Source organism: Balaenoptera ricei, chromosome 14, assembly GCF_028023285.1.
Source record: "Balaenoptera ricei isolate mBalRic1 chromosome 14, mBalRic1.hap2, whole genome shotgun sequence".
Lineage (NCBI taxonomy): Eukaryota > Metazoa > Chordata > Mammalia > Artiodactyla > Balaenopteridae > Balaenoptera > Balaenoptera ricei.
In genome coordinates this window covers 88,822,762-88,850,231 of record NC_082652.1, presented here as the reverse complement: position 1 = coordinate 88,850,231, position 27,470 = coordinate 88,822,762, and the positions used below count along the sequence as shown (strand labels likewise).

Below are 27,470 nucleotides of genomic sequence, written 5' to 3'. Positions count from 1 at the left end.
AGAAATGATTTTTGATTAAGCACTTAGCAATATGATTGATTGACAGTTTGAGAAAATACCCTGCATGTCAGTACTGGATATTTGAATTGGAAAAATATCCTTTTTATTAGACACATTGTAAAAAGCATGCATTCTCCAATACTGCTGTTACTCTTCCATTTCCTTGTGTCATATGCTTGCTACTTGTAACTTTTTATATAAAGATATATAAAAATGTATAATAATTTCCTAACTTGAGTTAAGAGAAATGTTTTCTTCTATTAGAGTGATAAAAACTGACTTATGTAAGTACACACTTTATATCTACTCTTTCCACATTTTAGGCTACAGGATGTCCTTTAGTATTAAGACATACTTCTTCAAAATTTGATTTCTAAAACTTTATGGAGTACTTAGTCCACAAGGCAGTCAGAAAGAGTTAAATTAACTGGGGTAAATAGGATTCCTATTCCTATATCAAAAAGCATATGATATTCTGCAGCAACTGGGAGCATTTTCAGGATGGGCATGTTGTCCTCTTTACAACTAATTTTATCAGAAGAATTTAAGAAAGTGGACATTGTACCACTATCAAGCGCATTTAAAAGTGACATGTTCTTGTGCTAATCTGAATGACGTAGCTAGTGAACTAGTCACCAGTAACTTGGTCACCAGGCAAATCAAGCCTGCAAGAAAGGGAGCCAATATTCAAATTACCATGTTATTGTCCAACCCACAGAATTTATATTCAACATAAACATATAACCTCAGTATGAGATGTCTAACTAAAGCAAGTACCACCAAGACCAAGACAGCATCTCCTCTTCTAAGGTTTAGGTTTTGCCCAGAATTCTCGATACATGGAATAGCCCTTACCTAAAGAAAAAGAATGCTAGTTAAGCATTTAAATATTTTTTTTCAGTATTAGAAAATTAAAAACAGTTCATAAAGTAGCTAAAAGTAGCACCCTTGCTAGCATACAATACTTACAAGGGGAACAAGGCCCTACGTTGCTAACACTCTTGCTTTCTTAAACAATTCAAATTTCTAAAATTCTTTTTACACAATTTCCCAAGTATCTCAAGGCCAGTATGACTAGCTCAGACTGTTAAAATATCAATATTTATCTGGCAACTTTAAAAGGAGTTACTCTTGCTGTATAGTACCAGATAAAGTCAATTAATTATAAAGCCTATAAAAGCATGTAATATCTTTTCCACCTTCAAAAACTCAACAAGACAGCAATCATGTCTCTCCCAGATGATGGATCTTATTACCAATCCTATTTACATATCTAGACTCTTCAACAAATTTATAAACTCAGTGAAGGGCAGTCCTATCTTTTCTTTCTTTCTTTAAAACCTTAGTAAGATTTTATCATAGATAGTAAAACTATGTCACAACTTGAACTATTTTTATTAATTCAGTTTTTATGTGAAAATGAATATAAGTGATATTTGCAAACTGCTTCAAAGTCAGCTAAAAGTATCTATCTTGTTTTATTTACAAAGAAATCCATTACTGGGGAACCACAAATTTGAGATATCCTGTAGGAACATACCCAGAGTCATTGCTCCCACAACAAAGCCTTGGACTGCCTCGCGCATGTGGATCAGGTGAATAGACACTTTAGTATTGCCCCTGCTCTTCAATTTATATAATCCATATGCAACGATTGCTGCAATCCTGCCATTCCTGTGAAACAGACAGTCACAAGTATGTCAAATGCATGGGGGCAGGGAATCAAGATGATTTTATCATCAATGTTCTATTTTTTTTTATAAGGATGCTTTAGGAGACCATTAACCAGCTAACATACAAATTGAGGTTTTAATTTTTCCCCCTCAGAACTAAAAATCCACAATTGGAAGCAAACAGTAGCAGATCCAGAAAGCTAAGATCGTCTTTAAAATGTGGGCTTGTGAAGCCAGTAAATAAATTCCTTTAAGCGTGCCAGGGGAGCTCTTCTCTGTCCTACTTCCATCCCCGAAGGCAATCAGTTAATGTGGTACAGACTGTAATAAACCATAACTGTGAGTATAACAGAAAAAAAAAACTTTATGGAATATATTCTCCTTTTAGAATAGGAAAGTCTTTTTTAAATGCTTTAAAATCACAAGACCTTTTATGACCCAAATTACACAATGCTGAGTTGTCCTTATACTCAGGCACATATATGATTCCTGAAAGCTTACTAATTATGGTGTGTTTAATATAAATAAAGGAAAATAATATTATAATTAATTGCTGTTGAATTACATACTCTATAAAGTTTGATTTAGTGAGTGGGTACTTTTAAAATATTGAATGTGTATTCTCAGAAAATAATTTCTAAACCCAGATTACTGTAAATCTGCTTACCAGCATTTCCCAAACGGCTGAATTCTACAGAATTTTGTCCTACAAACACATAGCCATCTGGTCTATCACAATGCCAACCTGGTAAATCAAGCAAGCTCCAGAAAGCCAATAGATGAATTATTCACATACATCCCTGTTAGGAATTCAACTTCACATGTGTTACAGAAACAAATAAATGGGAAAGAAAAAATTTTCTGATAGAAAAATTAATTATCATAGCAATTCTGAATAGTCTGTATTGAAAAAATGTCAATCCACAGAATCTGATAAACTGGTAAATAGAAAAAATATATTGAACTTTATAAAGAAAGATTATTTTCTATTGTTTTGCTATATATTTTATATACATTATGTTGAAATTTAACCTTTTTTGTTTGACTTGACTAATTCTTTTATTATCATGCCTATTTTCATTCCTTTTACTTCAAAGTTGATGCATCCAGAGACTTTTTAAAGTGATTAGCCATGTTTTATATTACTGTCTCTATTTAGAAATCTTCATAAGACCCTGTACACTTTGAATGAATAATCTCAAAAAGGATGATATACATGTGAACCACTTACTATCCACTGTCCTTTCAGCTGTCCACAGGACTTTCCTCTTTCCAGTTCTTCCTAAATAAGCAGAATGCTTCTGATCTGCTGGTTCACTGCTGAAAGGATATTTGCACCAGAAATCGAGGACTTAAAAAAATAAATCCAACTACATTAAGTATAATGATAAAGATAGATTGCTTACATATATTTAATACACAACAGCTCCATAGGAAAACAAAAATATTGAAATGAAGAATAGGCCTCTTCAGTGGTAATACTGAGAATGTATAACTCAGTGTATAATTGGGCATTGCCTAATCAGAAAACAAGATAGTGATGGCTCTGAGGCAGGGGCCTGGAAGCATCCTGTTGTCCCTGCCTCAGCTCTAGATGCTGGATCTTGAGTGTATAGGGGCTCCATGATGGCTGGGGGTTTCCTGAAGGAAGGTCTTTAAAAGCCAGTATTGAAATCTACCAACACATTAAAAATTCCTGTTTACTGGCTACATCAGACCTTGTCACCTGAATATCAACCTTTGGTTTATATTCAAGTGGGGGGGACACATGTAGATAAGGCATGAGATATTTCAAGACTTTCAAGATGTTTCAAATCAAGTTATTTTAATAAATAGTTATATTTTTTGATAAAGTGAATTCAAATATTACTTGCACGAGTCCTTTATTAATCTCATGCTTTCTGATAGCGTAATTACACACCATGGTAGTTAATTTGAAAATAGCTGTTTGTGTCTCATTTCCCTATGTTTGAATTCACTTTCAAAATCTGGGAGGCATATCATGATTATATGCAACACCTATGAAACCCTGAATTAAGCTTTTTACTTCTGTCCAAGTGCATTTTAGTTGCCTAATTCAAGGTTGGCATGCTGATTTGGAAATATGATTTTTATGTACCTGATTTTATACACAAGCCATTTTTATGCATCATATTGGAAGATAGACATATGTAATATTTGATTTACCGTAATTCGATTCCATTTGATTAGATAATTAAAATGTGACTGTAAACTTAATTGGAGATCAATGTCTTTGGGCTTTTAAAGGAGAACAGTCCACATTGTGGAGATGCTGGCTTTTCTGTTTTGCATTATTTTTTTCACCAAAATTATTTCAATGACTCCATAAACCATTATTCTTAGCATTTAATAAAGTTAGACCTTTGACATTTCTTGAATATTCACTTAATATTGAATCAACTTTTTCTATATTTTTCATTTAGGAATTTGGCTTTTCCTCAAATTTGATAGCATTTTTAAAATTCCACGAATGGATTTTCCTCAACCTAAGAATATCTTAATAAATAACAAAATATGATACTGATTCCTATTCCTTAATTAAATTAATGACAAATTATCTTTTGGTGGTAAAATAAATAATAGCGTTTTATCTTCTTATGAAATTTGTATATTTCAATGATGAAAATGAATCCTGTCAGATTCCAACTCTGGAGGGAGGTTAAATAAATAAAATCATGAAAATATTATGAATGTGAAATGCATATGATTTGAAAAGTGAGTCTCAGTTTTGTCCAACTTCACTGAAGTGAGTTAGTTTCTGTGTCATGCCTACCTGTACATTCTTCCTCCTTTGGCTCATTTTTGGGATCATACTAATGGCCCAGAGTGTCCATCCAAAAAATTGTCAAATAGATAAAATAATTTTTAAAATCAGACTTGAATTAATTATCAGTTTCTTATCCATTTAATTAATAATTCCCGTTTCTCTCTTAAAGGTGGAATTAAGTAACAGAATAAAATATATTGTTAAAATAACCAGAGATGTGTTTTTATAAATAATCTTGTTCAACAAATCAGAGCCCTTTGTTAATGTAGAATTATCCTGATTAATTTTATTAATGAGTTTGTTTAAATTGTACTACAGATTTCTTTAACTGAATTATATTATTCAAATAAACCCAACAGTGTGATAGAAATAACAAATCTAGGTGACTGACGTCAGGCACTTGTAACATCTCAGCTTTTTTTTATTATGGCCTCTGGTTCTGTACTTTCTTATGTGTTATTAAAGAAGTAAATGCCTTCTTAGTATGCCTTTAATTCCTCAGACTTCAAACTTACTAGGGTTGGTTTCCAGAAGGTTCTTATTCCTGCACTAGTATGATCATAAAGTTAAACCACTTCTTTGTGTCCATAATTGTGCAGCCAACATGTTCCTGTTTATCCCCAACTTCTATCACCTCTCCAAACTCTGAAGCATGTCGTTTTATATTGGTTCATTCTTTGGAAAAAAAAATTTTTTTGCCTTCTTCTTAATAGACACAGATCTAGACACAAAATGTAAAAGTGGTCAGAAAACATAGCATATAAATTATTTAAAATAAAATTTTCCTTATTATATCATATTATAAAATTTGTGCTCTTTATTCACTTTCTCATGAGTTAAGTTTAATATCAATATAGCCAGCATTTTTCTTGAGCCTGTACAATCTATATACCAGGATTCTTCCTAAGTGCTTTGGGGATGAAAATAAAAGGTGGAGAACTAGTGGGGAGCATAATTATGGAGGTCTATAGAAGGTAGTGTTCTTAGCAGAGCTCAATAAGGAAAATGAAGCTCAAAATTATTTGCTAAGCTTTCCATCTTGAAAAGTTAATTGGTTGCTTCCTGCTAATCTGGCATGGAAGATGAAATATATTCAACTGTCAAGAGAATACAATACCAAGAATGTTTTATAATAAAGAAGTCAGTAGCATAGATAAGGGGGTAAAATATATTCTCAAAGAGATCAAGAGATGCTTGATGAATAGTTGTCCTTCTAAGCAGGTCTTGAAGATTGAGAACAATTGTCAAATGGTGGAGCAGGGAGAGATTTCCACCTAGAGAAATGAGAGCAGAGAGTAGTCTCCCAAGGCCATGTAAATATTTGAGTTGGCTGGAGCATAGGATTAGACTAAAGGAATAATAGTCAATATAGTTGGAAGAGCAGGTTGGCGTTTACATCATGATCTCTGAGTGCAGGTAATGCCATCCAAAAGACTTCACGTTTTAGTCAAAAAAGAATTTTAATGTCTCTTAGCAAAGTTGAGCTGAAAAACTATAAGTAGAATCCTCTGACAGCGGTGTATTTGCTAAACTAAGTGAAACTGGAATAAATAAAGGAAATCAAAACAATACAGACACAAGATATTAAAAAAGAATAACCGATGGATTGTTAGATATCCAGAAATATCTGTCTTACTTTCTATTTATTTTCTACCATTTTTTTATTATTTCAAGATCATGGTTGGGTAACTAGCCAAAATACTGAGTGTTGTATGCTAAACACCATTCTGAGAGTTTTTCATGTAAGTATTCCTTTCGTCTTCTTAGCAATTATTATTATTATTAATAATAATAATACTTGTTGTTATGGTTGTTTTATTGTTATTCCATTGTACCTATAAGGAAACTGAAGAGAGTTTTGGTAGCTTTTCTAAGATTGCACAATAAAGAATGATACATCCAGGTCTGAACTCAAGCTGATTAACCCCAGAATCAGCCAGCAATCCTATCGATGTGAATACAACCCTTTAATATTCAAAACAGTACGTTTCACTGAAATAAGTTGATACATATATTCCATACTTTTGTGTTTTCTCATCTGTAAAAATATGTATTATAGCAACTTCTCTCCACCCTATAGCTTTTGAGGACCAAATGACAATGCATTGGAAGATACTTTTTATACCCTATGATACATTATAAATAAATCATTTTTCCTAAGTCATGTGTAAACCTCATTTTATAATGGACATGGGACAAATGTATCACGTATACAGAGCAGTAATGAAAAATAACTTCTAGCCTCCTCTTGTCCACAGTGAAATGTATGATTTCCAGAGCCCATTGATTCTTATTTCACTTGAATGACATTTTTCCCCAGTGCTTCTTCTATTGCATCATCTTATTGAACAACATTGAACTCCAGAGCTCCTAAGTGATCCCAGAAGCCCTAGTCATCAAGTACCAACAGAAATACTAACACTTGACAGAAAATTCTGTTTTTCAATCCCAGACAATTGTTTGGTATACATTCGCATGACAGCCTAATAGTGAGATAAGCAAGCAAATAGGTAGGTAGATGACTGCAGTCTCATCACCATAATTATGGTACAAAAATGTGGTGCAATGCAGTGAAAATAGCTTTTCAACAGGACAATTTCAAATTTTAGTTTCACTTCATACTTCTCATTTGCTCTTAAGGATGTTGTTGGAATCCTTTGAGCTTCGCTTCCTTTATCCTTAAAATAGAGAGTCTATACCCAATAATGAAAGTTGCTCTGAAAATCAGAGATGACACCATCCATAAACAAACAACATGAAATTGGTGGTACCAATATGGGGGCTCTAGTTTTCACATTTGTGTCTTACCAGTTTGTACTCCAGAGTGGGCAAAATGTCTCCTCTGTGCCTGACTTTTGTCCATCTGTGAACCAGTCATTGCTGACAAAAATATGGACTTCTCTACCTCCGTGATCAACCTTGGGTTTAGACAACTCGGGAAAAGCCCTCACCTTTCAAAGGTGACATCCGTTTAGGACGGATTCTTAGGACAGGACCAGATGGAAGGAGCGTAGAGGTTAGTAGATGGGGGAGAATGAGGTTAGCCGTTTCCTCTTAGCTCTTAGTGTGCCACCACCTGACATAAATGAGGTTGACACTGGAAAAGACATCAACACAGATATGCTATTAATGATGTGTAATTGAGAACTGTTAATTTCTAGAATTTAAGGATTTGAAAGTAGGCATCAGGAATGAGCAATTTGGGGATCCTTCAAAATAACTGTTAAGTGCATAGTCAATACGGCTCTGCTTAAGTGAGCAAATGAGGACAAAAGTTACATTTAAATAAATAAATACATTCCTTTACTTGTCACAGAGAAGCACTGTCCTGACCTGACACGTGTCTTATATTCATTAGCCTTTCCTTCTAGAAACTACAGAATTAAGCCAGATTCAAAAGTAAACTTAAAGAAGTACGGTTTAATAACCATTGTGATGGGCACATTATCTTCCTCCTTTTTTATAAAAAGTTTAATTTGCAGGTTGTGTTTTCAAAATAAACATACACAAAATACAAAAATGGTAAGTTTTAGAACACACAAATCCAGAATAACATTTAAACAGAATTGCTTGAAATACATATCAATTCAGTATACTTACAAACCATGGGTCTCTCTAAATTTTTATATTCTTACATACGCTAACTTTATGAATAAAAGTGTCTTTTTAAAAAATCACTCTTTAAGTGGCAGCTTTTCCAAGTAGATCATTCTTGTTAAGATGGATACTACGGACATAGTTTCATACAATATACTTGCCTAACTTTCTGAAAGGACAGTCTTTTTGTGTTAAAAAAAAAGAGTAATGAGCTCTTGTTAACTGATAATATTGAAGTATTTTATAAAATATTCATGCACTTGTAAGAAAATGCCTTCTCTCTCTACAAGTACTCCTTTTTTATAGCCAAGGTTTTTCTCCCAGCTATGTTGAGACTTTTGTACGATATATATAGATATTTCCGGAGCCTGGGCTTATCCTTTAGTCACTTGTAAACAGGCGTCATTTTTTGAAGGACTGTGCTGGTTGGTAAGAAGTTACATCTCATCTTCAAATCGACTCTGCTCTGAATTGGTAGGGCTGGGACTCTGCAGATGAATCATTTCCTCTGCCAGCTGATCGCCGCTCAGGTCTCCTAACAGAGGGCAGTAGAGGAAGATGGGAAGACAGATGAGGACCTGAAACACTTCTATGTTTGCCTCCTGTTCCTGCCAACATCCTCTAAGAAACAGAACTTGGATTCACTGGCAGCCTCCAGCCTCCTTCAGCCCTTGGAGACCAAGCCTCCCAGCTCCCCCTCAGAAACATCTGCACCAGCTCGGCGTGTCCTCCTCACAACTCTGAGCCCTGCCTCGGAAGGACTCCTTCTGGATTCTAGATTCTGAACACTTCCATTCATTTCCGTTGTTTCCTCAGTCCTAGAGCAAGCCAGGCTCTGTATGGCTTAATATCGGCTACCTCCTTATTCCCTTTGCATTTTTCCAGTCTTCCAAACCTGTGTAACAGATTCCCAGGATCACAGTCTCTCTGTTGATATATCTACCATGTCTTCTGTTTTCCTGACCTGAGGATTATGATTGATTTTAACTGGAATGTGTTTCCTTGCTAAGGGCTTTTTAAAATTCTTCCCTGAGATTCTTTTACTTAACTTATGACAACTTTGCCTAATAAAATTTCACACAAGAATGAAGTGTTTGGCTAAATTATTTCTGGAATATTAGTTCTATAGCATGAGACATTCAATTATGTATGAGAACAGATACACATGTTTATAATGAGCAAACGTTCCCTTTCATGGGGTGGGTGTTCTTCAGTTCTCATGGGGATTTAAAAGGGAGAATATCAGCTCTATTAAAATGACAGTGAAATGAAAAGGCATCATGGGTCCTCTTTCTAATTTATATTCCTGACCTAAACAGCTCTAGTCAACTCTTCTTAATTTATTTATGTGGACCAAAATCAATTCCTGTGGATCTTTAAATTTTTTCTTTATTCTCTGGGAATAAAGCCCCTTTTAAAATGGTTGGCCAGTGCCTTCAGGAGAGCTTAGAGACCCTACCCTGGTCTATTAGACGTTTCAGAGAATTTCCTAGGAGGGTTAATAACTTAAATTCTAACTAATCAGCCACAGAACTTAGAAAGTTAAAATTTTATAACTTCAATTTTTCACAGGGAATGACTTCAAATCTAACCACCTAGTGATAAGAATTTTAATCTTTCTAAAGTCAACCATCATCAAACTTTTATCTCAAGGGAACAGGGAGACAAATAAATGTGGCTGACAGGTGCATTGAGTAATTTGACTCAGTCTGGGGTCTGTTAAATTTTGATTCCCTGCAGTTTGTGACTATACAGAAGGAAAGATCCATTTTTCTGGCTTAATTGGATGAAACTATAGCTTGTTATGATAAACTCATTTCATACAAAAAAATATTCTCAATACTACTTAAATTTGGATTTTTCCCAGAACACTCACCTGTACATATTCATGTTTTCTTAGTAAGTCTAGCCAACTTAGCCATTTCTGAAGGTACAAAAAGAAAGAGCTTTGTCTCAAAAGAGCAATGACCAGTGAAAGCGTAGCTCCGCGTTAAAGTATTAAAAATAAGAAACCATGGTTGAGTGTTCAACTTGTGTGAAACACTGTTCTAAATATTTTTACAGGTATTTATCCAGTCAATCCTCATAACAACCTTATAATAGATAAAAATATTCACTCTTTTGTGCCATGCAATCTAGTTAAAGGAAACATACAGTAAAGAACAAACAACAACAATAATGATAAAAACCATTTGTCATGTTATGAATGTGCCTTGCCCAAAAAATTAGGCATACTGGGGGGACAGAGAGTGTTGAGATACAGAATTGGTATTTTATGAGGAAAAGACATGAGCATCCCTGGTAGTGTAATGTTTGACCAAAGTCTTAATGAAGTAAAATAGTGAGCTGTGAATATCTGAGGGGGGATATTTCCTGGAGTTCGAAAAAGTTTGCCTGATATGTTGGAGAGGACGGTGTGGGAGGAATGGATTGAGGGAGTGACAGCAGTAAGAGATAAAGGGAGAAGCAGGTGGGGATGCGATCAGTTAGGGAGATCAAGCAAAACTTAAGAAATTAAAGTTTAGTCTGACAGAAATGGGAAGGGGCTGAAGGGTTTTAAGAGAGCCGAATATGGCTAAGCTCTACCTGGTCTCCTCTGTTGCTATGCTGAGAACAGTTTATACAAGTGTCAGTGTTGAGGTCGGGGGAACAACTAGAAGACATTAGTGCATCGACAGGGCAGGTGAGAGAGGATGGAGTGTGGTGATCTGTCAGGGAGCAGTCAGGAAAATCAAAGCCACTTGAAATATCCAAGTCATGAAAGACATAGCTAGGAATTAAGGTCTTAAATAAGCTGTGGAAAAACCTGAAGGAGCAGAGTTCAGAGAAGTTTCACCAAAGGTCTCAGCCTGAAGCACCAAAGGAGCTCTGATGTCTAGAAGATTCTGCAATTCTCAAGACTCTCTGGAAAACCCTACAAAACCATTGGCATCTACAGAACCAGAGTGAAGAGGGGAGTTCTGAAAAACATGCCTGCACATATGGAATATCATTACACGCCTACGCATCTGGCTGTATATGTCTTTGGAGGAGTCTCTCCCATTTGGCAAATCTCGCTTGAGTTCTCATCACTGACAAATCCTATCATTAACTTACACTTTCTAAAATTCCTTAAATAGGAATTATTACCTGTTTATAGTCTTGCTTTCAGTGTAAACTTCTTTTCCTATGCCATTCATTATTCAGCGGATTGGTAGAGAGGGAAGATGAATATTTGGTCTTACTCTCTCTCTGGAAGTAGAAGTCTACCTTAACATATTTAATTAAATTGCTTATTTTTATATTTTTTCTTCCTACTGGTGTACCAGCTTTTTGAGGGAAAGAAGAAACTTTTTCATTTTTTGTAACCCCAGAAGATAGCATCATTCCTGGAATATGCTGGATGCATAATTAACACTTTTTGGTTGAATGAAAAACTTTTCCATAATAAGAGGAATAATCGTAGGGCAAGCTAATGCTAGTAGGCTAAGAGAATCAAGATGAACAAGTAGAGAGTGTATATTAGAGTGATCTACACTGAGAAAAACTTAATTTAAAAAATTTTGAAAAAAGCAACCTACACTGAGAGAAAGTATCCATATGCAATTATGGTTCAAATTTGAGTGAGTTTGTGAAGGAAGTATTGGACCAAAAGGGTGTAGTGTGAAGAGCAGAAAAATATATAAGAAGCAGGAATTCTAAAAATGCATGCAGAGCACAGCCAAGCTTAAAAGAGCTGCAAAACATTTTGAGTATACCATTTCATTTTTTCTATTAGTTTTTTTCTTTTTTTAATCAGGGAAATCTTTCAACTATTCATGATGGACTTGGAAAAAAAAGATTAGAGATTTACATTCTTCTCAAAGTTTACCAAGAATGATTGAATTCAGATGCTTGTATTTTTTTTTCAGATACCATTACATTTCTTGGTGCAATGCTTTGCAAATAGACGGCTCAATCTTGTCAAGCTCTGAAAGGATGTATCTAAAGATTATCGAAGAAGTTATTTTAGAAATTGTGCTTTTTTAAGAACAACAATGCAATGACAACAAAACCCTTTTAGAACCAGACTAGATTCATTGCTTTCCATAGAGTATTTTCAATTTACCTGATGGCCGTGCTCAGATTACATTATGGCAGGAGCTGGAGCTTGGTCAGAGCAAAGGCAAAACAACATGTGCATCTGTTAGGAGGATCTGATTTCTCAGCAATAGACACCTAGTTTTCTCATGTCAGAGTGAGCATTCTTCCCGGAAATGACAAGTTACTATGAAATAAGGTTAACTATAAAGTGATTCTTGGACACACATTGTTTTCTTTAATGGTATCCTGACTGTAATTCTGAAGGAAGATATTATTATGTTCTCCATTTTACAGGTAAGCAAACCGAGTCTTAAAGAAGTCAACTGATTTATCCAGTTCACAGAGCCAATAAATACAGGGACTCCCAGACGTTTCTCACTGACAAACTCATTTCTATCAAAATGATGACTTCATGTATTGGGCCTGGAGATGTGCTACTGTTTGATATACATTATCTAATTCAATTCTCAGAACCTCACTATAAGGTGGATATAAGTAACCCCATGCTTTTCCTCAGGGAATTGATGCTCAGTGACCCTATATGACTAATGCCAAGGGAAGGATTTAAAACCATTGGGAGGGTTAAAAAGAAAAACAAAACAAAACAAAATAATATGCATGAATCTTCATCTCTATGAAAACTAATTGTCTCATCAACAGTGAGTTATTTATTTGGTTTCTCTTTATAGGAATTAAGTTGGATTGTCTGTTTTTAATGAAGCACCACCAACACTCTCTACTAGGACTGAAAACTAGGTTTCACAGTACTCCTTCCCTCTTTGGCTCAGGGTTAGAGTTTGTCAATGAGAGGAGTTCGCATAGGATTTGGAAGGAGGAATGGAGTGGACGTCATTCTTCTCAGGAGGTCCCGGTGGGCAGATGCAGCAGCTACTGGGCCATGTCTACAAGCTCCCAGTTCTCCGCGGTGGTGACCAGACACGGAGGCGCCAACATCTCCTGAGCTCTGCCTTCTCTCTGACCCCTGTGCTTCAGTCCTACGTCCTTCTGGAACATGTCCCCATTCCTTCAGCTGCTGCCTCCCTGATCTGCACTACTCATCTCCTCTCACATCTGTGGAATCCCCAGTTCCTATAGTAAATTCCTTATTCTCATAATGCTATAGAAATTCTACTTTCCTGACTCAACCCAGACTAAATACAGGTGGAAGATTTGTCCTGTGTCCTGGTATTGCCAGTAGAGGGGCAGTGATTCTTTTCTGAAAGAAACAGAATGGTCATTGGGTGGAACACACTTGAAATTTTTAAAATTATATATATTCCAATAAGTTTGCTTAATGCAACCCAGTTAACTGTAGGGGGAAAAAAAAAATAGAAAGCATCAGAGAAATATTCAACATGTGCAAGGAAGCCTGTGTATCTAAAATGAACAAGTTTCCCTAAATGCTTTTTCTGATCAAGTAGTGCCTTTGGCTTTGACATGAGGTGAATCGTGCACAAATATGCAAAAGGATTTTGATGTCATAAAAACTGAAATAGTAACAATATTCTTATCAATATCTAGGAATGAGACTAAGGATTTAAATATGCTGACAGTAACATTGGTATATTACATATCATTATATTTTTACAGTCTGTACTCTAGAGAATGTATTTCACTTTTTATTATTAATACGGCTACCATTTATTGAGAACATACAACATTTGAGCCCACTGAGTTTATAAGAAATTACATATATTTTTTGTGATAGGTAATGTAGTACAAGAACATGAAAATAACACTTTCAGGTTAGCACATATTTAAAAAGCCTGGATTTTTTAAAATCATAGATTATAAAGCTAAGGTCTTACTATGTACCAGGTGGAAGCATATTGAACTATACATGATGGAAAAAACACACCTTCTTGTGTGCAGAGTATACAAACCTAAACATATAAAATGATAGCACTGTCACTGATGCTGTCATAAAGATTAATGCAGAGGAAGTTCTTTGAAAACAAAACCTGCTGTTAAATGCTCAATGCAGGTACCATTATGAGATTCAGGCCCATCTATCAGTATCCACTAAATAAAGATTAACAGCCTTCTCTCTATTACGGGTGTTACTTATTCCCATTCTATCTATGTCTCTGAGGAATAAAAGAATCTTTATCCATAATACTGCTGCCAAGTTATTATTGAATGGAGTTACTATCAATGTATACAGAAATAGATAATTTGACTCTTAATAATCTAATCAAACACTTAACATACCATGCTGCCTATCTGTGACTAAAACAGATTATATACAATGTTTTGTTACATGTAAGTGAAGACTGATTTGTGAATTCAAAATACAACATATTGAGTACAGTATTTCCAAAGATAGCATGAAAAAGAACTAGGCCTATAATATGGTAAATTTGTAGTGAACCTTTCCCACATGGTGTCATGGAGAACATATCGGCAGCACGTTTGCAATTAAGAATATCACTTAAAATGATGCCAAAAACACCTAGTTTCTGCCTCTTTTACTTGAAATGCTGAATCCTTTGCAAATCATCACGACGGTGAAGAATTGCATGAATGCCCAAGAGGAAACCTACCTGGTGGTGTTTGCCTTCACATATGTTCAACAAGGTCATGCCAAGTATTAATGTATAAAGCTAAAGAATAAAACAATTATCTCAGAAAAAAAGGAAATTGTTATTGTGTTCTTGGGAGAATTATATCTTGGTTACTTAATGCTATAACTTCTGTAGGATCCACTTTTCCTGTTTACCCCTGTTGTTTAACCTTGATTTTGGCTAAAACACTGTTACTGGTCTTCAGGGCTCAGTATCCACGTTCCTTGTGTTTCTATCGGGTGGCTCACTCCCACATTCCTTGACTCGCCTCCCTACTGAGATAAGCATTACTCCAATATGCCAACAATTAGTATAGAAAAGAGTCATCCCTATAGACTGAAAACAACATAGAGGGCAGGCGCTATTTATGGTATGTTTTGATTACCTCTCTGTATATATACAGTCTCTAACATAGCTCCAGGGACATAGCAGGCTAACAACGTACATTTGGTGAATGAATATATATTCATTATATTATTCATCAAATGATATAGATACATATTTTAAATAAGAAGTTATGCTTAGTTTTAATTTCTTCTCTCTTTTTATATCAAGGGGCCAATGAGCATTTAAAATATTCTAGGCTGACATCAAGATGGTTAACTTTATCCTTGTGGTTTCCAGCACCAGGGCATTTTTCTTCTACAATAGCTTAGCAGCAGTAAGTTATGACCCATGAACTCAGTGGCTCATGCAAACAAACTCTTATTTTTCGCTCTCCTTTCATGTCAGAGGCGGTGGGTCGGCTCCTACACTTTTGTTCCCCATGGGTCTCATTCCGGAAGCTAGTCTGGAGGAGGAGCCCTTTTTGAAGATATGCTATTCTCATGGGAGAGGAAAAAACAAGAGAGCTGGAGGATATTTCTGACGCTTCTGCTTGGTCTTGGCTTAGACCACATGCGCTTGCATTCCATCAGCCAAACCTGTCACATGGCCAGACCCAGAATCAGTGGGGAGGGATGTAAAATCATCTCACAAAGAAAGAGGGAGCAAACAGCTGGAGAGAATGACATAATCCTCCTCTCCTCTCTATAAAACTGATCCTGTAAAGGAGGAATGTTTCAGAAAGTTATCCCCATTTTAAGAATGACATTCAAGGACCAGAATGTGTTATTCAAAATGTTTAATTAAAATCATAGAAATCGGAAAGGTTTTTGTCATCCAACACATTGAATTCGAGCTTTACAATCAAAATATCTGTGAACTTTATAGGTCTCATGGTTACTTGCCCTCTCTGAATCTTAGTGTCAGTATATGTAAAAAAAAAAAGGAAAATGAACAAAAATACCCACCTTACAGAGTTTTTGTGCAAATTATATAATAACATGTTTAAAAGTACCAGTGACAGCTCCAGACTTAGAGTAGCACATACTACCCTCCTCTGTCTCTCTCCCTCTTTCCAGCCCCTTCTCTTTTCTCTAAAATATCTTTTTTTCTCCCTCCTCCTTCCTGCTTTCTCTAAATTATCTTTAGGCTGGGAGAAACACTTAGTTTTAGTTTCATTGCTTTGTTCAGTAACTTCTGGCCTCCTGAAATCTATCTTCCCTTAACATTTTTTAATCCCTCAGCTACTTTCCACCAACTACCTTTGACATTGAAAGCTGGGGATTTGTTCTCCACCTCATGGTCCTGAGGCTTCAGCTGATTTTCATAGCTTCCTGCAGGCAATATATTCTCTCAACCTACACTATTAGATGAAAATCAAGCAGTGGTTTTGCTTTTTCTCTTTAACTCTAGAGATCTGCTAGGTCACTGTCATTCCTTCAGTCTTTTCCTGGATCCTCCTTCATAAGAAAGGTATTCAGAAACATATGAGAATATAGTTACTGGCAGCAAGAAACTCAGCTTTTCAATTTCATTCTTGAAGAAAAATCTCTTTTCTCCTGCCCACATTCTTTCAAAGCATCGCAGAATAAAGTGACTGTTTGTACTGTCTTCCAACCTGAAATAATTTGACATATTGCTTCTGAAATGAATCTAAACTTAAAGTCTAAAACTTTAATTAACAAATAGAAGTAATGCTGTACCCATAGATTTCACAGCTTTATGACAGTTTGACACTTTGCTGTACTGCTTCTCAGACTCCTGGTAAAAATTAAGTGTTTATTAGTTTGACTTTTGACTAGCAACAAAAAAAATAAATATGGTAAATATTTGAAGTATTATCATGTATGTGTAATTATATATGTACATGTTATACATATATAATAAAGCTTTGCAGTAAAGTAATTTGATTGTGTTTATGTAAAAATTTTCTCATTTTTATATTTAAAAAAATATTTACATGTCCACTTAATCTTTCAATCATGGCTTCATACATTAAATTAATATTTATAAAGTGCAGACTCTGTGCCAGACACCTGTCCTGTGACCTAGAAATTTAAATATGGACATTCATGTTCTCATGAGGAAGACAAGTAAATAGATAATTACAGTACCATAGATTCAAGCTATGTAGAGATGTAAAGTATATTTATACTTGTATAATATAAATATAATTGAGTATCGTGAAAGCAGCTAATTCCCTAAGAAAATTAAAAAGATATTTCCTACATGCCTGATACTGGTCTGGTTGTTTTATATACATCGCCTTCTTATGAACTCGCAGTGGCAAACCTGTTCTCCAGCAGAGGCGGGGATCAAATGCAGTTTTCCTGGTCATGAGGCCTGTGCCACTTCAATGACTCTTAAGCTGGCAGCCAAAGGAAAATTAGTTTTCCAGGTAAGGAGGCTTGTCAAGGGTCTTCCAAGAAGGAGGGCCTGCTGCTGGTGGTTGGAAAAGAGAACAGTGGTCCAGATACTGTGCCTGAGAGGTGAGACCAGCCGGTGAGCAGAAGCCAGGTCGTCTAATTTCCACGGTCGTGGTCTTGCTCAGCTTACCTTCTTGTAAATGAATATAACCACTCACCATTCACTCTTTTTTTTTTTTTTGGCCATGCTGCATGGCATGTGGGATCCTCGTTCCCTGACCAGGGATCGCTCCCACGCCCCCCTACCTTGGAAGCGCAGAGTCTTATCTACTGGACTGCCAGGGAAGTTCACCATTCACTCTTGCAATTCAACCTTTGCTGAACACCATGCCAGATCTCGAGAGAGACAGTGATGAACAAAAAGACAATGGTTCTCTGACTCTGAGAGGCTTATCGTCACTTGCTGAGGAGAAGAAAGTCATCGAGTATTCACACAAACCACCGCAAGAGCGTGGGGAGAACAGGATCAGCTGCTTGGAAGGTTGGTGTGAGAGAAACTATCCAGTAAGAGCAGAAAGCAGAGGTCTAATTAATCTGAACCTATCGAATATCAGCGATGCTCTTGGCCTGTGAATCAGGAAATTACCTAAATTTCTGGCACTTTTGCTAAGCAGAGTTTTCTGGATCCACTTTAAAATTCCGCATTGCTGTTAATGCTAACCACCACCCTCCCATCTCTTGTTCTGCAAGCTTCAAGGGTTTCCTAATGTTTCTTTTAGCTTCAATCAGTTCAGACTACAGCTGATCAACTTTCAACAAAATAAGTTCCTCTTTAAGTATCTTTGAAGTTTGTCTGGTCTTTCCTGTCTCAGTCACCACATATATTATTTCCCATCTATCACCATTACTGACATTAAGACATCTAAGTTTTCCAATCGGACATGCTAGATTAATTCACCTTCCTTTTGATGAAGAACTTTCTGGCCTAAGAACTTTCTGGCCTAAGTTTTTTTTTTTTTTTTTTTACTTTTAAATAATTTTATTTAAAAAGATCATCCCAACAGCACCCCCCACCCCCCACTCCCACATCACTGCAAGTCGGTGGGGCAAATGTACACGTGGGCCCCAAGGAGACCCCAAGTGGCCTTTACAGTGCCACTCCTTGGCATGTTATGCTTCCCGAGAGCCCTAAGAAAACCCCAAGTAGGGGTTTGGCACCTAACTTTCTGGTGCCAAATTGGCATTTTGGAGAACCGGTCTGCATTATAATAACTTCTACTTTAACCTGAGGGCTTCCGTGTCCTCTTACCTTCTCCTCCTTCCAGATTGACTCTTAGCAACCACAAAGAGATTCAGTGTCTTTCTTGCATTCCAGAAATTACCTGACTTTCTCAGTCTGGTGCAGTTGCCTCTCTTTTCTACTCCCATAGGCTTGAATTAATCAACAATAGCCTGTCCTTGCAATGATGGATTTTCTTGATTATTTCTCGCCATTGTATTTGAATATTTGAGACAAGGGATGGTCCTATTTATATTTTATCACTAGAACCCAGCAAAACTTCTGATGTAGAGTATATCCTACAAGTGTTTATGGAATTTATGAGTGAATGAATATATATTACGGGGGAGAAAACTTTCTTCACTCCAGTCTTAAAAAAAATTCTACTAAGTATTCTAGTCATGATTTCCTATATTTTTCTTCAAAAATTACTCTTCATCTATTAATAATTAGTGTGCATTTTGTATGAGTAGACTTTTAAAAAGTCAATTAACCCACCTGAACTGCATTACTGTGAGGGAGGGAGTAGTCGGGACTGATGGTTTTTCTGTCATCAGCGTTCCCCAAGGTTGAGGTGGACGCCGTGAGGATTTTATCCCTTTTGGAATTTGGGGACCGAAGCAGTACACTTCAGGAGGAGTAGCAGAGTGAATTTAAATGAAAAATGCTTCCCTAAATAACTAAATTGTTAGCCAATATTAGTTATCGTAATTATAAATTACATAATTATAAATTTAATTATAAATTTCCTTATATAAAGATGATTAGCGTCTTGGAGGTAATAATAAAAATATGTGGTTTTAGAGAATTCAGATTTAAGGGGACAAAATAGAGCAGATAGTAAAACTTTAATATAGAAGTTAGCATATTTAAGTCACATTTTCATGTTAATTTCTATTTTCTTCAACTCAAATTATTAACATTTTTTTTTTTAGCAACTTATTCATTGAACAAATGGAACAGTAATAGATATAAAGGGTATTTTTTTCTTTTTAGAAAAAAGAAAGACAGTGCTCAGTCTGTTAATTTATATTACTAAGTATAGTGCACTTATATTGATCATTGCTTGTCATTTGTTTTTTATACTTTTCATTTCTATCCCCACCACCAAGAAAGAGTCCTGTGCTCTAGGAACCACCATCGGGGTTTCCATATCTACTATTACACATATTTTGTATGTAATGCGTTTTTGTATATAGTGCATTTTCATCCCTTATGAGGAATATTTAACTATTCATATGCATTTATAAATAACTGTCATGAACTAATTGGTAAAACTGAAAAGATAAAACTGCAGATGAGTGACTATAATTAATTATCATCAAGATTGTACTGAGTATCAAGTCTAGATGTAAACTAACATTTTCACATGACTCTCGTCTTTTAGCCTTTGCCAAAATCTTGTTGCCAATCCTCCCCAGTTGGTTCCCAACAAGGGTCCTCCTGCCTGGTGTAGCTCCAGCCAATAGAAGGAGAGCGAGTTTGCTTCAAACGCAAAGGAAAGCTTTACGCTCTGATCAAAGAACGGAGAGATGCGAGCTCCAGCTCCAGAGCACACGCCCTCCCCACAGGCGGTGGGCGGGGCTGCTTTGCAGGGGTCACAACCTTGGGGAGGGGGCGGAGTTCTGGAGGGGAGGGGGCGGAGTTCCGGGGGAGGAGGGCGGAGCGTCCGTGCACACGGGTGGCGAGCTGGGGTGTCCGCAGCGATTTCACGCCTGGAGCTCTGGGCAGAAGGGCCCTGCGTGAGGCCTCTGCCCGTGGCCCACCGTGAGCCCGTGAAGCCAGACTCAGCACAAAGGAACGGAAAAAGGTGAGACTTTGTTTACCCACGTTCTGTTTTCATTTGCTGGGAATTGTTATCAGGCTTTGCTGTGACCGTCTCTCTACCTTCTCAGTCTTCTTTGCGAATGACAATGATAGAAAGTGATGGGCAAGGGATACTTTGCCTTCTAAGAAAAGGAAACTGTATCAACTGATGTACACAGCAAACACGTGAGCTTTTTAAAAGATACACTGAAGAATAGAAAGTCGAGGTCTGGTCTTGGAGAGGGGAGGGGGGGAGGGGAGAGGGTGCGAGCCGAGAGGCCTCCGAGTCATCCAGGGTGAACCGCTGGCTCCTCAGACGATACACTGAGGACCAGAGAGGTCGAGGGACTTCCCCGAGGTCTCCCGACAGATCAGACAATACAGTCCCGCTCTCCTCACTGCCCGTGGGTGCTGCCAGCGTGATGCCCACACCTTCTAGGAGTTAAACTATGTCAGGAAGAAACAAGATAGATCCCGAGGCGTCTGCAAAGCGGACTCCATTTTCCAAGACCGTCTTTTATTCGATGCTAACAAAATCTCAGAGGGGAAAACATTGTCTCTTTAAACGAGGAAAAACATGTACTAGGTCTCTGTAGTCATCATGTGAGGGAATTCAGTGATTTCTTGAGACACGCAGGAATTGGGGAACCTGGGGAGGCCCGCAGGAAATGGATCCTGCAGCCAGGCGGGCCTCCTAGTTATCAGATCGGATGACACAGAGCCTTAGGTGTTGCTATTGTCACCGCAGACAAAATGCATCCTTTTGGCTTGTGGAGATTTTGGAGTCCGTTCACGAAACCAGATGGGTTCTAATTAATGCAGGAGCTGTACACAACCCACTTCTTTTTATTCCTAACTGGCTGCCCGAGATCCATTTGGGATTTACCTACACGAGTCTATTCCAGGAAACTACCATGTGCATTAATTAACTCTATGATAGAAATAGGGGGAGCATTTAGAGGGTTGTTAAAATGGCGACGAGAACGTCACATTCTCAGTTCTCTGAATCTTTTGGCTCTTGAAGAATTGTTCTTCAAGAGAGGGCTGATATCCCAATACCATCTAGAGTTCCTCCGCCTCTGGAGTGTTACCCCTCTCTTGCCCTGTCCTTTAGTGTTCGGAGCAGTGATGTGCCCATTTAAGTGGTCGCCTCCCCAGCCAGGCATGGCCATGTGAACCAGTTCTAGTCGGTGATATGTAAGTAAAAGTCTTCTGAGTGGGGATTCTGCAAATGGATTGTTTTTTGACCCAAAAGAATAGCACTCAGGTGGCCCATAAATTTTACCTTATCCTCTTCCCACTTGGATTGTAGACATGGTGCATGAATTGAAGTAGTTATCTTGATTTCATAAGGACAAAGTCCCTATGAAGAGAGTGGCAGGGGAGAAAAATGGACAAGACAGGATGGCCTCCTGCGTCCATGCTCCTCACCGGGCTGACACTGTGTCTAAAGACCAAATTCCCCTTTTGGCAAATTAACTCCTCATTTTTACCCTGAATCCCATGGGCGTCTAAGCTCTCCCTGGAATATTCTTGTGAATTAAGTAAAAAGAAGTCTTGTATTTTATTGGTCACTTTTTCTCGCCTGTGATAACGAGTTTGCCCATTGTTGTGAAAATGCAGGTGAAGAAATCAGCCTCTCACTTTTCTATCAGCACATCCAAGATCAACTCACACAAAGCATTTGTGAGTAAGAAAGAATGTACTGAACAATCAAATACGTGTCAATTAAGGATCACAGGAAGTGTTTCATACTGTTGAACTCCAGTATGCATTCAAAATCACATAGCAGAGATTTTAGTTTTTGTCTTTTTGGATCCCACAAAATGAAGATTTTCCTTGAGAATTTTTCCAAATAATGACCAGGGTCCTATCCTACTCTGGATCTTTTCTGCATCCCTCAACTTTCACTTTTGTGTCTCTTTGAAAGCTTAAAAGCAATTCCTACTCCTTATCTCATGATCAGTAGTTTGACTTTCTTTTTTGAAGCCATCATACCAACACAAAACCTGGCTTTCTACCTCAACTGTGTCTTAAAGTATTATGTGTTTCTTTGTTTATATTTTTTAGAAAACTTTTTATTGTTTTGCTAAGAAGAATATTGGTATCAAAACCTAAGGATTGTTACTGAAACATGAGGATTGTTTCACTTTTTTTATAAGTAAAGGAACAGTTTATGTACACATATTAGCATGGATTTATGTCTAGTTTTACATTTCTAAAAATGTTAATTTTTGTAGGCCTTAGAAATTAAATTTCTACTTCAAAGGGCAGATATAGTCTTTATAGATGGCTCCTAAAATATCAATAGAATCTCAGAAGGTTTTGACAAGGCAGCAAGTGGGATATCGGACCACCCTCGTAGGCTCTTAGTTGTTATGTAACCATTTGACATCTCTGCCTCTCTCTGACTTTTTAATCTATTAAACAGAAATAACACGGCAGTCATTATATGGCTTCAATCATAGGCTGCCTGAGACAACAAGGAAATGCCGTAAAATGCTAGAGTTGATTTTCTTTTGAGAAGGAAGATAAATCTTAGTTTTTAGGTTTGTCAAGTCCATCCTTTTTTCAAACCCAAACTAGATCTGACTTTTGATAATTGTGGTTTGCCTTAAAATTTCAACTCTCAGTATATACTCTATTGAGAATTAATTCAGGAAATGAGCTTGTTTCCCTAGGCAGTGGTAATTACACCCTTGAGTAGCACGTTCCTATGTGATGATTACTGCTAAACTATAAAACAAAAGGCAGGGAGGACTTCCAAACAGTCTCCACAGTGTGTTCTTCTGTGGGAAACTCCTTATCTAATACACCGCCACCAGCACCCGTGCTAGAGTGAGGCTTCAGGGTGACTCATTTTAAAATACTCCCTCTTTTTTTTTTTTTTTTTTTTTGGCAAGTGAAGTCAGTTGTAGGTAAAGTGAGAGAAAACAAGTGAAAAGAGGTGGTAAGGGCTAGAGTTTGGAAGGGAGCTGAGAACAATTCACCCAAATCAGCACCCACCGGCCCACAGAGACCCGAACAGAATAAAACCAGGAAGGTTTCCTACTTAGATTTCAAAGCATATACAACCATGGGATGTGAGTACCCGTCACTTGATCCCTCTGGAAAGCTGAGCTTTTATATTTTAGAATCAGTATCAAGATTATGTTTATAATCCAGAAGGGAGAAATGCATTTGCTTTATTCTGTTTAATTTCCAGAAATAATAAAGTCACATAAATAGAAAAAATAGGTGTTTCTCATGCCTTTTAATTTTTGCAAGAAAGATAACTCCAATTTCATCCTGAAATTCTTATATATTCCTCTGATTAGGTAAGTTCATTTTTTTCCTTTACTACCCAATTATTTTGGCATGAAATACAGAATTACCTTTATTGGAAGGGTATATATCTTTTAGGAACCATTTTGAATTTAAAATTCCTTTATGTGTAACACGTATCTCTGTGGTTATATATCAATGTCCTCTCACTGTGCAGAATATCTTTTTCTCATCCCAGTGAAAAATGGTGAAACGACACACAGAAAAAAATTGCTTAAAATATGAAAACCATTTGTTTCATGACATTTCTTAAAAGCATACTTTATGGTCAAACGTTAGGTGGAAGCAAATAATTCAGCATTGTGCAGATATAATCGACCACTTTTGGAACCAGGAATTCCTCACAAAAGAAGTTTTACTAAAAATACTTTTATTGCATATAAAACTGACATTGTATGTTACCATAAAAAATAGGTTGAATGATTTTACTGATCTCGTTAAAGAACTAGATGTGAGACTTTCATAGGTCTTAGAATTTTAAATAGGGTTGAAATTGAGTCTAATACAATTTATTCCTTATATGTACAAAATAATATAATCATTTAAATATTTTTCCAATAGCTACTGTTTATTAACTGCCTACTATATGCCAGGCATTGTGCTCAACAACTTATAGGTGTTATGCTCTCTAACACCCACAGCAACCCAATGAAATAAGTATTACTATTTTGCCCATTTTAAACATAAGAGTTCTGAGACTTAGAAAGATGGAGAATCTCGCCAAAGGTTACTCAGCTGGGATTAGACTCACATCTGTTTAACTCCGAAAAGCTCATATTCTTAACAGTGTGGGTGCTCTCCTGCAATATCCTGCCAATGTTTTATTTCCTTATTTCTTTTGTAATACAAGACTTTTATCTTAGTGCCTCTGGCTAATACGCTATGATGTTTCAAATGGTTTCTGAAATGTATATGATAAGAGCATGACATTTTAAAATACTTCTTGATTCGGATAATGTAATCCTAACAGAGACACCTCGTTGACTTTGTGTTCAAAATGACATGCTTTGTAGAAATGCTACTGCAGAATTCTTGACATGATGAGGCTGACCTTTCTGCCTTAAATCCATGCATATCTGGTTGACTAGAAGATCTCAGGAGAGGGGGTCAGTAGCACCTCTCCTCCACTGACTTAAAAGCTGTTAAGTGCCTTGGTGCATAATAAGCCGTGTGGGTTTCGCATCTCTTCCAAGGTACGATTTGGGGTTTTCCAGTCTAATAACGTATCGCGAAGTTAGTGAGCCTAAAATTTAAACTAGGCTTGAAAATAACTTCCTCAGGAGTCCTCCACTTTATTACTGACTATTCCTTTATTATTCCAGTTCTCCATCTAGAAAATGGAAATTATAATGCTTAGATGTACTGCAGTGGGAGGTTGTGAATGATTAATTATATGGATTTAGCTTACTGAAGTCGTAGAAAATTACTAAGGATCCTTTTAACCTCTCTTCTGCTGTGCCAGAGGGATAGAGGACATGAGCTAATGAGTCTCTTCCATTCTAAGCACATGATCTTTACAGAGTTTGAACATCTGCACTTAGGTGAACTTGCTAGTGGAAATCAAGTGGAGTGAAACCCATTATCAAAAGAAAATGGGCTGATTGGTTCAAAAGAGGCCATTCACTCTTGAATACCATTTATGTATACTTTGTCATCACTATAGTAGTTCCTACTCAGTCTTTCCCCAGCTTCCTAACAATCCATCTCTGAATGGGCTTCTGGATGTTGCTCAAAGAGCAAAACACTTATTTTTCCTGGTCACCTCTTCCCTGTTATATCCACATGGTTGGCTCACAGATTTCAGGTTTCTGCTCAGTTGTCATCCTAACAGAGACGACTTCCACCACCTCTCTATTTAAAAGAGCAGCGGTCTGTCCTCTGCTGCCCACACTGTCACTCTTTAGCCCTTTATCCTGCTGTATTTTTCCAGAGTGATCCTGATCCCTTAGCACATGGTGTTTGGTTGTCTGTTATCGATCATCCCACTCTATAAAGGGAAGCTTTGTGAGATCAGGGAGTTTGTACATCTTGCTCATTGCTGTATTCTCAGGACCAAAAGGGGGCTTGGAACAATTTAGGCATTCACTGAATATATGCTGACTAAATGTAATACTTCTGCATTATACATCCTTCCTTCTTAAGTGTCTGTTTCCAATAATCATGGATGTGGTCTACATTCGATTTTTGGCATTAATAAGGTACAGAAAAATCTTGTCCTTCAGAAAGTCTTACAAAACAATTGTAACTCACAAAAATCAAATTTTAATTTGCTGTGTAAACCTCTGAAGAGAGGGTAATAGAAATATGTGTCTCTGATCTAGTATCAGTTTTATCACATACACATACATCTGAACTTATTTTAAACTCCCTTTGGCATACATGGTCCCGTGTAGATCTGAGGTTCAGATAGACTGGGTTTCAATCTGAATAAGCCATTTGCCAACTGAGTGTTGCTTGAACTATAGATTGTGGGATAATAATACCTACTTATATTTTTTTCTCACGAGTTTATTAAATAAGATCATTTGAAGACATCTAGCAAAATGACTGATGTATGTTGGGCATCCAATATGTGTTAGTTTTCCTTTTTATCAAAGCAAAACATATAAATTTTTATTTATCTAGGAAACCAGGAAAATGTGTCTAATTTTTCTCCTTTCAGAGACTGGCTAAGTCACCTCTAGATGCTTCACGGATACATCTGCTGTTGGTCAGGCTCTGAAAGGATGTTTCTTCTACTTACCTTCTCACTCTTGCACCTCCCTCTGTACCTCTTCAGTTGCAATTTCTTTATTTGCTCTTGAGTTTCCTGTCCTCCTACAATCTCATCTGTATTAATGTTTCTAAGGATTCTGTTCCTGTCCCATCACTCTCTTTATCCCATAAATTTTCCTCCAAGTGGTTTTATTCATTCTCTTCCTTTTATTATGACCTATATGCTAATGGCCCTCTAGCCAGCCCTGTCCTCTAAGATTCAGGATCTTATACTTAATCAGTGCCCTGCTGGCTCCAATTCAGTGCTTCTAATAATATTGAAGAGGAGACTATCATTTCCCTCAAGTGAAATTGTTCTTCTTGCTGCATTTTTTGATGACTGGATGGCAAGAAGTAGGAAAAGGGAGAAGACAAAACTGATGTCTGGTTTCTAGATAACATGGTAGCAACAACTGAGGGAAAGGATAAGGTGACAGACAAGTCCTCACCCTCAAGTGTGGTATTGGTTACACAGATGTGTAACTTTCTGGAGAAGCCTGGCAGGTGCTACTTTAATCAAGGAACCAAAGTTAACATCCACAAAGACGAGACAAATCAAATTTGATAGGATGCAATGCAGAGAACACCCTATCACTTTTGTGATATTTGCTTCAAAGATGTGTAACCTGAACCACGTTCTATAAAAACATTAGGTAAACCAAAATGACAGGATATTCTTGAAAACAACTGGCTTGTAATCTTGTAATCAAAAGCGTCAAGGTCATGATGTCGAGGAAGGATTGAGAAAAGACATAACTAACTTTAAGGCATGATTTTGATCTGGGTAATTTTGCTATAAAACATGCTATTAGAAAAACTGGCACAACTTGAATGGGGTCTGAGGATGATATTGTAGAAATGTATCCATTTTTATTTTTTACGTTTGTTGGTCTTATTGTGATTGCATAGGAGAAGGTGCTTGTTTATAGGAAA

General features: G+C 36.9%; 1 protein-coding gene across 1 annotated transcript; it reads right to left on the bottom strand.

Annotated features, from left to right (window-relative positions):
- Positions 1 to 763: 763 nt before the first annotated feature.
- Positions 764 to 17,729, bottom strand: LOC132347383 (HIG1 domain family member 1A, mitochondrial-like). Its single transcript, XM_059893800.1, has 4 exons — positions 17,681 to 17,729; positions 8,500 to 8,593; positions 1,541 to 1,674; positions 764 to 855 (listed from the first exon to the last, which is right to left on the bottom strand). The coding sequence occupies exons 1-4, from the start codon at positions 17,727 to 17,729 to the stop codon at positions 806 to 808; spliced, it is 327 nt and encodes a 108-aa protein (XP_059749783.1). The 3' UTR covers positions 764 to 805.
- Between the last annotated feature and the right edge of the window lie 9,741 nt (positions 17,730 to 27,470).